Source organism: Hippopotamus amphibius, chromosome 1 (genome assembly GCF_030028045.1).
Source record: "Hippopotamus amphibius kiboko isolate mHipAmp2 chromosome 1, mHipAmp2.hap2, whole genome shotgun sequence".
NCBI classification, from domain to species: Eukaryota; Metazoa; Chordata; class Mammalia; order Artiodactyla; family Hippopotamidae; genus Hippopotamus; species Hippopotamus amphibius.
This window is the reverse complement of record NC_080186.1, coordinates 77,191,551-77,204,882: the sequence shown is the minus strand read 5'-3', so window position 1 is coordinate 77,204,882 and position 13,332 is coordinate 77,191,551. Positions and strand designations below refer to the sequence as shown.

Genomic DNA, 13,332 nt, shown 5'->3' with positions numbered 1-13,332 from the left:
TTCTAATTAAGTCATCTACATTGGAATTTTTAGACATAATGTTATTGCACACTTAATACACTACAGTATAACATAAACATAATTTTTATATGCCCTGGGAAGCCACAATTTTTATATTCATGTGACCCACTTTATTGTGATATTTGCATTATTCCAGGGGCCTAGAACTGAACCTGCAATATTTCCGAGATATGCCTGTACTGTATTAGAAGTTATTGTTTCAAAGCAGCATACTTTCTACCTTTAACATTTCAATCAAGTTCTTCCCAGTGTCATTTTCAAACAAACTCAGAATTCTAAAGAATACTACCTGTGTGACTGTCTTTGTGGAGGGAATATTCATTTTTTCTACTGTTTTTGCATCAGGTAGAATCACCATGGTTTTTGACACAGCCATCCTGCTTTGGTTTGCACCAGCATATCCTCCTTTCATTTGAGCTCCTTTTGCTGGACCAGTAAAGCTAATAGACCTCCTTGGCTGCAAGCCAGTGTTTCTGTATCAAGAAAAGAAAACATAACACAGAGGATCCAGAATTGAAGAAAAAGTAGCCAACAATAAAAAAGCAGACTTTCATTTAGAAACATGGAAACAATCTAACCATATAAACAAGAAAAAAATAGTAGCCACTTGAGAGCTCATTATGTATAAGCACAGTTCTAGAATGTTTACAAGCATTGTGTCACTTTTTCCTCAATAATTCTAAGATGTTGCTATAACATTATTTTATATAAAATCACAAAGGCTTAGAGGGAAACATTCCTACTAGAGTTGAAATCTGAACCCAGGCAGTCAGATTAAAATCTACACTTCTCTGGGTCTCAGTTTCCTTATCTGTAAGATGGGGATAATAACAGTACCTAACTCACAGGTTATTATGAGGATTAAATGTATTAATTTCTATATTATGGTTAGGAAATGCCTGACACATAGTAAGCACAAATGAGTGGAGTGCAGTTATGTAGGCAGATTGAAGCATGAGTAATAAAACCTGGGAAAGAATATCATGTTCCTGCCTGAATGATTACATAGTAATTTTTAACAAGAAGAGAAATTGGAATCAAAATATTTGTATCCAGTGGGAAAAAATATGATTTCACTTTTGGATCGATTCCCTAAATTCCTTAAGACAAAAACCTAATCATTCTTTCATTCTAGTACTCTGGTGGTACTGTAGACTTCTATGACAGAATGATCACCCCTTATATTAAAAAGAGCAGTGTGTTTCCAAAGAAAACATTTTAAACAATATGTTTACTTTCCAAATCATAATAAGATCAGACAAAAATACTTTAAAATGACAACAATCGACTTTTCAAGTTTTATTTTTCTTCATGGCTTTATTACTACTTGACCCTTTGTTGTTGTCCACTGCTCCATAAGAACGTAAGCACCTTTACGGCAAGAACTTTGTCTTGTTCATTGCTATATGGCTAGCACACAAGGCAGTACCCAGTATATTGTGGGCACTATTAGTATTTTTTAAATAAATGACTAAATGAATTCCATTCATACTATGTCAAATTTACATCCTTTTAAAGTATCATACCCTATCCTCCTTCCTTCAGTCTCTAAATGACTTTATCGCCAACACTTCTAAGAAAACCAAACTGATCAATGAGATAAATTCTCCTTAAATTATTCCTCCACCTTCATTATATTCTTCTTACATATCCTACAAACTCATCTAAATCCATCCTTATTTCTTTCCTCCTCTTTCAGTTCAAGACTTGCTAATCTTACCTAAGGCTAATCTTTCTACCTGTGCTCTGAAACCTGTCTGTTACTACTTTCTTAGGGACTCTTTTCCTTTTTTATTCAAAAAAAATTCTTGGCCATGCCCCACATCTTGCGGGATCATAGATCCCCAACCAGGGATCGAACCCAAGCCCTCAGCAGTGAAAGCACCAAGTCCCAACCACTGGACTACCAGGGAATTCCCATCTCAGGGACTCTTTTTCCATCAATAATTCTCTTATATTTTGTTTCTTATCTTTTTCCCTTAAGCATATAATTGTGCTCCAGTCATCTCTTCAATTTAAAAATCATTCCTTAGCCCACGGCTGGCTACATGAAGAAAGATGACATGCCCTGAAGTCACCCCAGATCTGTGACTCTTTCCCATATAATTCGCCTGCTGGATGAAATCACAGAGGAAGAATTGGACAACATCTGCAACAACTCTTGAGAGGTCTATAACCATTCATGGGGATCAACTTGTCATCAGTGCCACCTGAAAACTATTGATACCAAGACAAACTGCAGAAACCCAGAGAGCTGGGGTGTTTGAGGCCAGTTCTGAGTGCCCTGCCTTTGAAACCGTAAAGGTAAAGACGTCAGGGATGCTCTGCTAGCCCCAAACTGGCACTGCCCACTGTCACGGGATCTGCAACTGCAGCTTCTGTTGGCAGAGAGACAGGCGGTGTGCAGCTGGGGTGCTTGTGTAACTTAGCCAAGTACCATGGCTTTTGAAATGTGCATGCTTACTTGAAAAGTCTAAAATAGGAGTTTGAAATGCAAGCATAATAACTGGAATATCCACTAACTGCCTTCCACTTCACAAACCTTTCTTGTTGACGTTTTCAATTTTGTCATGTGATTGAAACCCGAGTTAAGAATTCTGATCATCAATCTGTCTTATAGGCAAATCGAGTTGATCTCATTAGACGTGCATGTCTGGGCATCAGAGAGGTATAGTGTCAGCTGTATTCTGCCCTCCTGCAGTTCCTCCTTTGCTTTTCCCCTCTCCCCTCCCTCCAAGCCATCCCCCACTTGTTTCCAGTGGTTCTCCTCCATCATTTAGTTTCGGAATCCTTTTTAAATGACAATTTTATGAAAGCATGTTTGGTTTAACTGGTATTGAAATAGCCCTGGAATCCACCTATAAAACCAAGCACTTAGAAATGCAGTAGTAGTGTTAACTAACTACATCAATCGAATTCCAGAGACTAGCTCTCTAACTTGCTTACATGAAAACACCGGGTCTGATTCAGTGTCCGTTAACATTTTTAGCAGGATCAAGGCACAAAAGTCTTAAAACCAACTGGAAAAATTAGGTGATTGTTGGCAAGTGGAGTGTATGACTCTGGAGGCCTCTCAGGAGAATATTGCGTGTATCGTGCTTATTATTCAAGTTGCTGCAGTTGAGGCTTAGTTGCTGCTGATGTCTTCCACCAAGTGCATCTGGCCCACACTGCCACAACCCGAAGGTTCACAGGCAGTGCTACGCTTGAAATCATTGTAGAAAAGCCATCCTGGGGAATTGGGATGGGGAGGCTTCTGGAGTAGGCCGATTTGAATTCATGGAATAAAACTTCAGGATAACTGTAGTTCGCCAAGTTTATGTCAGTTCATAACGTATTTCAAATAAATTCTTGAATATGTTGCATGGAAAATTGATACACTTGGCTACAATTATTTGCAGTTTTTGCTTTCTTAAAGAAATTATAAGCTAGGCACAGGGTTCACATTCAGGTTTGAAGCACTTTTATAACACTGAGAAGTCCCTTTTTGAAGAAGGGTGTCTTTCAACAGTTTGCTAACTTGACCTCTCTGCCAGTTTAGTTTCTAGGTAGAGTCCATGTGTCATCTCTCCCTCCCCGTTTTGGCATGAATCAAATCGTTCGGTAGAGGTAGAATCTAAGCGTGTGTGTGTTCATTTTGCTTTGCATCTGCAGGCCACAGCCGTGCCTGTTCAGTGGACCTTGAATCAATAAATGTAAAGAGCTTTTGATCTGTTATGCTTTTATACAAAGCTTTTTATTCTGATAATAAAATGTTTTGTTCTAAATAAACAAATAAATAAAATCCTTCCTTTAACCATGTCTTCCACTATCTATTACTACATCTCTCCTTCCTTTCACAGTCTAACTTCTTAAAATATCAGTCAATAATCCTATGTCCTTATTCCTCTTATGCTCCATAATTCACTACAATCTAATTCCACTCTCTCCTCTCCTACTGCAGAGACAACTTTCATTAAAATCAGCTAGTCCTAGTCCTTCAAATTGTCAAATCCAAAGGACTGTTTCCAGGACTTAACCTTTGTAGCATCTGACAACAGTTGACCATTCCCCCTTCTTCTTAAACTTGACTTCTCTAACTGGTTTCTGTGACATGACTCTCCTATTCTTTACCCTCCTTGAGACCTCTAATTACCTGGCTCTTCCATTTTCTATCAATTAATCAGTGCCTTTTCAGTTTCCCTTCTTTCACTATTTAATCCAGTATCCACAGTTCATCAATTGAATGACTTTTTTACCATTACCTTCAACTCTTATTTTCTTTCTCCCTTGACCTTAGCCCTGCTATCCTTACAAACTACAGTCTATCCATTCTATTTTTCCTCTTTACTATATCAGCTACTTGTTCCCATGGTCATACATTTGACCTTGTCCTTAGCAAGGTCAACCATCACTTTCAATTTTTCCAGCTTAGTCGCCTTCTCAAACCCCAACTTCAACCATCCTTCAACTCTACCATAACCTTCAAGACCTTGATTCTACCATGTTTTACTCCCTTATCATCCCCACTTATGCAATCTCTTCTCTCCTGAACTCAAGAATAATTAATAATCCAGTTAATTATTATAATCACTCCTTACTTACACTCTCTCACCCCCTCTTTTCCTCCTTTAAATTCACTGTACTTGCTGGCAAAACCAAAACCTTGATTAATTCCATTTATCTTCTTATTTTGAAACTGCACCTGTGTATTAACCATTTTCTAGCTGCTGTAAACTTGATGCTTTAACACCTACCCTACACGCACAGGCCTGATGTACTTTTTCTAGACAACCTGATATGCCTAAGTCATTCTGCCTTGGCTTCCTGTCTCCCTTGTTGCACCCTCCCCTCCCCAGGGGCATGATTTTCCAATACGAACCAACCAATCCATACCCCAAACCTCCTTCCTTATTGGGCGCTCACATTCTGGGCCACTATACATTCTTACTTAATCATCCTGTAGCCAGGTACTAGTCAACCAGATATGGCCCTTATGCCCCAGAACCCACTAAAATTATTCCAACTAGTCAATACTAAACCTGCCTACCCTGCTTCACCTGTTCCTTCCCACCAAAACCACAATAAAAACTCTTACCTATGGTTCCCCCCCTCCCTCTGCCAGTGGCCAATCCCAGTGCTTCTCCATGTGGCTCCCTCCTCTTGGGACCTATAAGTAACAAACTATTTTTTTTAACAGCAAAAAATAGTTGTCCTTACTATTTAACTCAGTGGATAAATGAATCTAGAGAAAAAACACCTAATCATGATGCAGGTCTCATTTTAAATTAAGGATTGTTAACTTAAAGTGGGTCCTTAATGTGCCAGCAATCATACTGTATTATCTTGGTTAATTTTTTACTACACCTTCTAAGGCCACTATTTCATACTTCTTGATTATCAACACTTCCTCTTCTATCTTTACTTTCAGCTGACTAAATGAGAAAACTGAAGCAATCGGGTAACTTCCAAATACTCCCACTGTCACATCTGTGCACCTGCTTATAAATGTGCCTATATTCCTTATTTCTACCGTTACTCTGAATGAGTTATCTGTGATTCTTGCTTAGGTCAATTCCTCTACATGTGCACTAGATTCCATTCCTTTTCGCCTATTCATGGACATTGTTCTGGTAATTTTCTCTCTCGTGCATCATAAGCTTCTCTCTCTCTATTGGATTATTCTTTTCAGCATATAAACATGCTGTTATTTCTCTTAACTTAAACAAAAAACTTCTCAACTCCATCTAGCTCTCCAGCTATCATCCATTCATCCTTCTTTTAATTATAAGGAGAGATGGAAAAGACTGTCTTTACTTATTGTTTCTAATCTCTCTCTGTATATATATTCTCTTGAATTTAACATGATCAGGTTTTTGCCCTTATTATCCCACCAAAATCGTTCTTACCAAGGTCCAGTCACCTCCACAATATTAATTCCAGTGGTCATCTCAATGTTCTCATCTTATCAGCAGAATTTACCAAATTAGCTGTTCATTCTTTTTCGACTTAAACAAACAATTTAGATTGCAGGGCACTTCCCTTATCTGGTTTACCTTCTACTTTTCCTGCAGTGTTCATTCTTGGACTTCTCATTTCTATCTATACTCATAACCTAGGTGAACTCATTCAATGCCATAACTTAAATGCCATCTATATAATGACTCCCAAATATGTATCTCTAATTGGACCTCTCTGAATCCTAGACCCTCATCTCCACCTGCCTACTTAACATCTTTAACTCAAAATTAGCATGTCCAAAACTGAGCTCCTAATAATTTCACTCTCACCTTACCTAGTAAATCTACTTCTCTTGCAGTCTTCCCTTTTCGTTAAAGGTAAGACTTTTCTTGCAGTTGCTCAGGTGAAAAGACTTCCAAATATATGCAGTATCTAAGCATCTGTCATCGCTCTTGCTGCCACTATACTGGTTCAAATACTATGTACATGTTTAGCATCCCTACTGTCTCCGGGTCTTTACTGAAAGCCACCTTCTTAGTGTGGTCTTCCCCGGCTCCCCTATCTAAAAGGTCAAATACCCCTCAAACACTTCATATCCCCTTATTTTTCTCCTTAGTACTTCTTACTAACATATCTTTTACTTATTCATCTTATGAATCAGATATTCCCCACCCAACCCCCTAACCCTGAGAACCTAAGTTCCACGAGGCTGGGGATTTTGTGTTATTTTGTTCCCTGCTGTATCCCTAATGCCTACAATAGCACCCAATACGCAGTAGCTAACAAAAAATTGTTGAATGAATTCCCAAATCATATCCAATTCAAAACATTCTGTCAATCTTCATATTCAAATGTTTACCAGCCCTCTGGGTAGCTCCAGCTAAATTCTTACTAGACATCTCAAACTAAATAGATGCTTAATGAAATCATATCCATTTACTCATAAACCCAGCTCTTCCTCTTTTATTTCCCATAGGGACTAAATAGAAATGAATTAGCAAGTGATGTTGCATTTACCAATTAGGTAGTTACCATGATCTTATGAGAATCATCAGTAAACTCTCCCAAATCTTCAACCTATAAGTTTTATGGGAAGGAATCATGTTTATCATGTCTACCATGATAGCCCCAACTCTTAGTACTCTGCCTGATAGAGTGGGAAATTAGAAAGTACAGGCTCCTTTTTTCAAAAAATTGAAATAAGTACTTGCAGCCAATTATGTTAGAAATTTATGGTACACACACAGCTATGTTAGAAAACAGATGCTTTCAATAGAGGCAAATTAGTGGGCAAAAAATAGGATGTCTTTCAGGAGATATTCACTTTGAAAGTTTTGCATGAAAAACAGTCATGATAAAAGAGGTTATGTAGCTGCATATTCCTGAGTTTTCTGAAGCAGGAACCTCATCTGTTTTGTTCACTCCTATGTCTTCAATATCTAGAGCAGTAGCTGGAAAATTTAAGGCATTCAGTTGGTATCTGTAGAATGAACATCTGGTGATCACTTCTATGAAAAAAGAGACTAATGACATTAAAAGCACATTACACATGCATAAATCTCACTATGAAACAAATAACCACAAGAGGAAAGTGTCTGTATTAACGCCTTCTTATTTTAATGAGATGAAGGTAAAAATTTCAATCTGAACCAAATCAATTTCTTTCATTTATCCAATTGTTGTTTATAAAACACTTACTGTACATAAGGCTACATGGTGGCAGGGATACAATATGACTCAGATACAGGCTGTAAGGAGCTGACAGTCTAATAAGAGATAAAACATATATATGATTATAGGACTACAGGGATTTCCCTGGTAGTGCAGTGGTTAAGAATTTGCCTGCCAATGCAGGGGACACAGGTTTGATCCCTGGACCAGGAAGATCCCATATACCTCGGAGCAACTAAGCCTGTGGACCACAACTACTGAGCCTGTGCTCTAGAGCCCACGAGCCACAACTACTGAGCCCACATGCCACAACTACTGAAGCCCGCATGCTCTAGGGCCTGTGTGCCACAACTACTGAGCCTGTGTGTTGTAACTACTGAAGCCTGTGTGCCTAGAGCCGGTGTGCTCTGCAACAAGAGAAGCTACTGCAATGAGCAGCCTGCGCACCACAACAAAGAGTAGACCCTGCTCATCACAGCTAGAGAAAGCCTGTGCGCAGCAAGGAAGACCCAATGCAGTGAAAAATAAATTAAAAAAAAAAAATCAAAAACCACAGGTATTGCTAAAACTTGTGTAGCTTATGCCTACATTCAAAATGGACAGAAATGCTAAAGTTTAGAGATTAGAGAAAATAAAAATATGATTAAAAAAACATATATATTATAATGCAAGCACAAAATTATATTTGCCTCAGAAGACATAAGATAAAATGAAAGTTGTGTTAAAGATTACCTTTTGTGAGAGGAGTGAGCAGAGAAATCACGAAGGTAGCGTTTGAGTTAGGCTTGAATGTAGGTCAGATTCAAAAGAAGTGCATAGGGTGTGCATGTGTACGTGTGTTTGTGTCTGATGCAGCTGCAGGTGAGGAAGGACGAGGGCACTGGAGCAAGACAGGAAATGCACTCTGAGCAAAGATCACTGTAAACAATGAAAGTAGAAAAGCATGTGGTATATACAAGGAATCAAATGATTTAATTAGGTGCATGAAGGAAAACCAAGTTAAGCTCTGAAAAAATTAAATGGCCAGGCTAAGTCTTTGAAATTTACTATACAAACAGAGAGCACCTTTGAAGGATTTTGAGCATAAGCATAAACTGCTCAAAACTATGCTTCAGAAAAATTTAGCTATGTACACTAGAAGCAAGAAGACTACTAGTTAAGATGTTATGGAAATAGGCCAGGTGAGAAGTAATCAAGGCTTAACCTGGGTTGGCAAATGGAGAAATAAAACAAATGTTAGATACAACATGTATTAAGCATATCTTTTTATTTTCTGTGTTTTGATGTTTTGACATCTAGGCACTTGCTGACCCTGGAGGGACTGCCCTCCCAGGGCTAATCAATTCTTATATATACATAGTAAGGGACTTGCCTACAAGTACACCTTTTATATGCAAACCAACCAATCCAGAGTCCATATCCTCAATCATCTCCTTCATCAGGCTCTCAAAGAGATCTTACTCTCTGGGTCACTATCTACTTGGCCTAATCACTGCAGGGGCAGGAACTAGACAACTAGAGATAAGTTCCTATGCCCAGAGCCTTCTGAAATTATTCAAACAAGCTATTCCTATATCTGCTTGTTCTGCTTTGTCCAGTCCTCTCCATGGAAACTACAATACAGTTTCTTGCCCATGTTTTCCGCTTGCTCGTTTTACCTCCTGCCTGGCCCTGGTGCTCCCTCGTGTGGCCCTCTATGTGGTGTGGATGCCATGCCTCCTGATTCTAAGGTCTATGAGTATTTAAAACACAAACAAACTTCTTCCTTCATGATAGTTATTTCTGTGTCTATGTTTCTTACCATACCTGATTAAAACATATCCCAAGTACCCTTAAAACAAAGCAGATCTAGGACTAATAGGACTTAGTAATTGATAACAATGCCACTTAAAATTTAAACTTCAAAGTACTGCCAGCTATGTTTGCAATTCAATTCTTTTATTTATTTTATCTTTTAAAATGGAAGTATAATTGACCTACAACTTTGTTAGTTCCAGGTGCACAATATTGTCATTTGATATTTCTATCCATTACAAAATGACCGCCACCCTAATTCAATTCTTATAATAACTTATGAGATATTTAATAGCCATGTTTTATAAGCAAGAAAACTTAAACTCAAAGAGGTCGATTAAATTGCCCAAACTCACCCAATAACTCACAGAATATGTGTTCTTGAGCAAGTTTCTTAATCTGTTTCTTTCCTCATTCATAAATTAAGATTAGTAATAGTAACTGCCTCACAGAGTTAATGTGATGATTAAATTAGTCTATTTCCAAAGCACAATAAGAAGTTAAATTGTAGACATGTTCGATTTTAGATATTATGAGTAATATCCTGGTGGAGCTGTTTGGTAGCAGTTAAAATCAAGAGGAAAGTGAATTTCAAGGATCAGAGTGAGAACCGGAGATACAGATTTGAGAATCTTTCACGGAGATGATAATAAATGAACTGAATTCCAAAATAAAAACCTAAAGATACAAAGAGAAGGTAATAGGGCCAAGGAGAGAAACTGGAGGTAGAAAGTAAAACCAGAAAAAAGGCATCTAGACTAGTAATAAGTGAACCAGTTCAGGGTTAAGGAGGGGAGGATTGACACTGTTAAATACTTCAGAGAGGTAAAAAAGAAAGCCCATTGAAATTGGTGACTTTTGAAACATTTAGGTTACTCATTATTGACCTCTGAATAATTGCTGCACAGCAATGGAGACAACAGATTGCAAGGGTTAAAGAGTAAACATACTTCTGGTTTCTTGTCTGACATGTAAAGGCTGTGAAAGACATCAATCCTCTACTCACAAGAAAAAGGCAGAGAAAAGTGAAAATCAGTGGGTGTTCTTAGATCCATCAGAGAATTGAGGTTACAGTAAAACCCCTGTACGGAAAGATGGAGATGCAGGATTAACAGAATCACAACTTACTGGGAGCAGAAAGTGCCACTAGAGCCAACAAGTGGTAGGAAACCTAAAGGGTAATGGCCTAATTGCTAGAAATAGAGTGTCCACTAATTCAAAAGAGAAAAAATTGCTGGGGGGCCCAGCCTTGGGGAGGACGCCACACTGTTATCAAGTTTTACCTTCATGAGCTCCACCAAGCTCTTAGGATGAAGATCAGAGGAAAACTCCCTGATAGTTCCAGCAGGGGGCAGGAAGTAACCATTCTGAAATATACCTGGAATGTTCAGTTACCTTTAACAAAGGGCTCCCCTCAAGGAAAACCATTTTAGCAGAGCCTAATCAATATGGGGGAAAGGAAACCCTACTTGAAGTCCATCTACCCTTCTTGTTCCACCTGAAGAGAAAAATTCTGAGAAATACTTCAGAAGGTCATAGCCCAGGGACAAAAGCCCACTAAAAGATTAAGACCTAATCATAGGATTATGGCACACTTCCTCTCCCCCCAACACATGTTACCAGCACATCAACAGGACTACTGTATAATAACAGGGGATTATAATGGAAAGAACTGCAAGGCTGACTCTAAGAAGGAGTCTCTAGGGAAACCTAAAAAACCAGAGGAGACAAAAACCAGGACACTAGAGGAAACTGAAGTCTTGGAAACCTACAGCTACAGCAAACAGCCTAATTCCTAGACAGATAAACATAAAACCTCACACTAACGGCTTACTTAACTCAGTTCATATTCCTTGATGCAACATGTTCAGCTTTCAACAAAATATATGACATACCAAAGGGCAAAAAACTGTCTGAAGAAACAAAACAAGCATTAGAGCCAGAATAAGATATGGCAGAGATTTTGGAATTGTCAAGACTGGGAATTTAAAATTATGATTAATATGCTAAGGATCCTAATGGGAAAAGAGAATAACATGCAAGAACAGATGAAAACTCCCTTCCACCCAAATTAGACAGAAATGAATGAACAGGTAAGGAAGAACAGAGAAACTGGGCAAAGAAGTGAGATAAAAACATTGTAGAAAACACTAGTGGTTTTTTACCACAATGGAAGATTGTCCAATATAGCCAATCCCCAAATTATGATTTTTAGACTTTACAGTGGTGTGAATATGAAATGCATTCGGTAGAAACCGTACTTCGAATTTTTATCTTTTCCCAAGCTACTAATATGCCATAAAATGATACTCTCTTGTGAGGTTGGCCAGAGCTCCCAGTCAGCTGTGCAATCATGAGGGTAAACAACAAATACATTTACAACCATTCTGTACCCATACAATCATTGCTTTTAACTTTCAGTACAGTATTCAATAAATTACATGAGATATGCAACTCTTCGTTATAAAATAGGCTTTGCATTAGATGATTTTGTCCAACTGTAGGCCAATGTAAGTGTTCTGAGCATGTTTAAGGTAGGCTATGCTAAGTATGATGTTTGGTAGGCTAGGTGTATTAAGTGCATTTTCTACTTAATATTTTCAACTTATGATGGGTTTATTGGGACATAACCTCACTGTAAGTTGAGGAAGATGTGTATTGCTAAGCCAATAGGAAAGACCCAATACAGGAAAAACTGAAGTGAGAAAGTGAAAAATTGATAAATACGTGTTTCATGAGATCCTTTTCAAGATCAGGATTAAGTCCTAAACTGAGAAAGATGAGAAATAATATATTAGGTCAAATCGATGGTTGTAAATTTTAGTGTCTATGAAATTTTGTTTTAATTGGATAACATGGCTACCTCAAAAAGTGATGGTTATACTACTTCCTATCCCCACGCCACTCTTTCCTTAATAGGTAATCTCCCATGAATGTGTCATTATTTAAGGAATCCCCAGTTTGGGGGGGAATTTTTCTAACACTCTCTCAGGTAGTACGAGAGTTTTATGACTTTTTAAAAATTCACATGAAACCAACTTAATTTTACTTTGAGATTTCCATACCTACAAGTAAAAACAAAAACCAGACAAGATGAACTGTAACCAATGTTACTGAAATTTATATTCACTCATTTGTTTGCTGCCAGCAAATATTTGTCTTCTTCACTGCAATAGCAGTGAACAAAACAAAAATCTCTGCTCTCATGGAGTATATCATAGCTTGAATGAAGACAGATAAACAAATATATAATATACCAAACAGAAACAAATTTTATGGAGAATAAAGCAAGTTGAGAAAATGGGAGTACTGGGAAGACTAGTATTATTTTATGTTGGGTAGTTAGAGAAGGACTCTTTGATAAGGTGACATCTGAAGAAAATGAGTGAGTTATGAGATGACTAGGGGGTACAATATTCCAAAGAACAGCAAAAGCCCAGGCCTTGAAGTGGGAAAATCTGCTTGATATTGTTGTGGAACAATATCAGGTGTAATTAGCCAAGGGGAAGAGTCCAAGGTGAGATCCTGTGGGGCCTAATGAGGATGTGAGCTTTTACTCTGAGTGAAATGGGAAAAATTGGAGTCCTTTGAGAAGAGCCACAGTGATTATTATATTGAATGGCAAGGAGACCATCTAGGTGTTTACTGCAATGTGACAATGACTTACATTGGAGCGGTAGTCTGGATTTATTTTGCAGGTATAAATGGTAGAATCTGCTGATGCAGTGGGGTATTGAGAAGTCAAGGGTAACCCAAGGTTTTTTACTGAGTAACCCGAAGAGTGGAAATCACCATTTACTGAAATGGAAGACTGCAGAGTTGATTAGAGGGGTAAATAAGTTCAGTTTTAGATACGAATTTTGAGCTGCCTATTAACTTCTAAGTGCAGCTGTTTGATTTTAAGTC

The 13,332-nt window shown here is 38.0% G+C and overlaps 1 protein-coding gene across 1 annotated transcript in view; it reads right to left on the bottom strand.

The window, feature by feature from the left end:
* Positions 1 to 13,332, bottom strand: part of DNAI4 (dynein axonemal intermediate chain 4) — a 123,672-nt gene that overhangs the window by 108,954 nt on the left and 1,386 nt on the right. Inside the window, 1 exon segment of the mRNA XM_057717036.1 lies at positions 311 to 494. Within this exon segment, the coding sequence (XP_057573019.1) occupies positions 311 to 494 (184 nt within the window).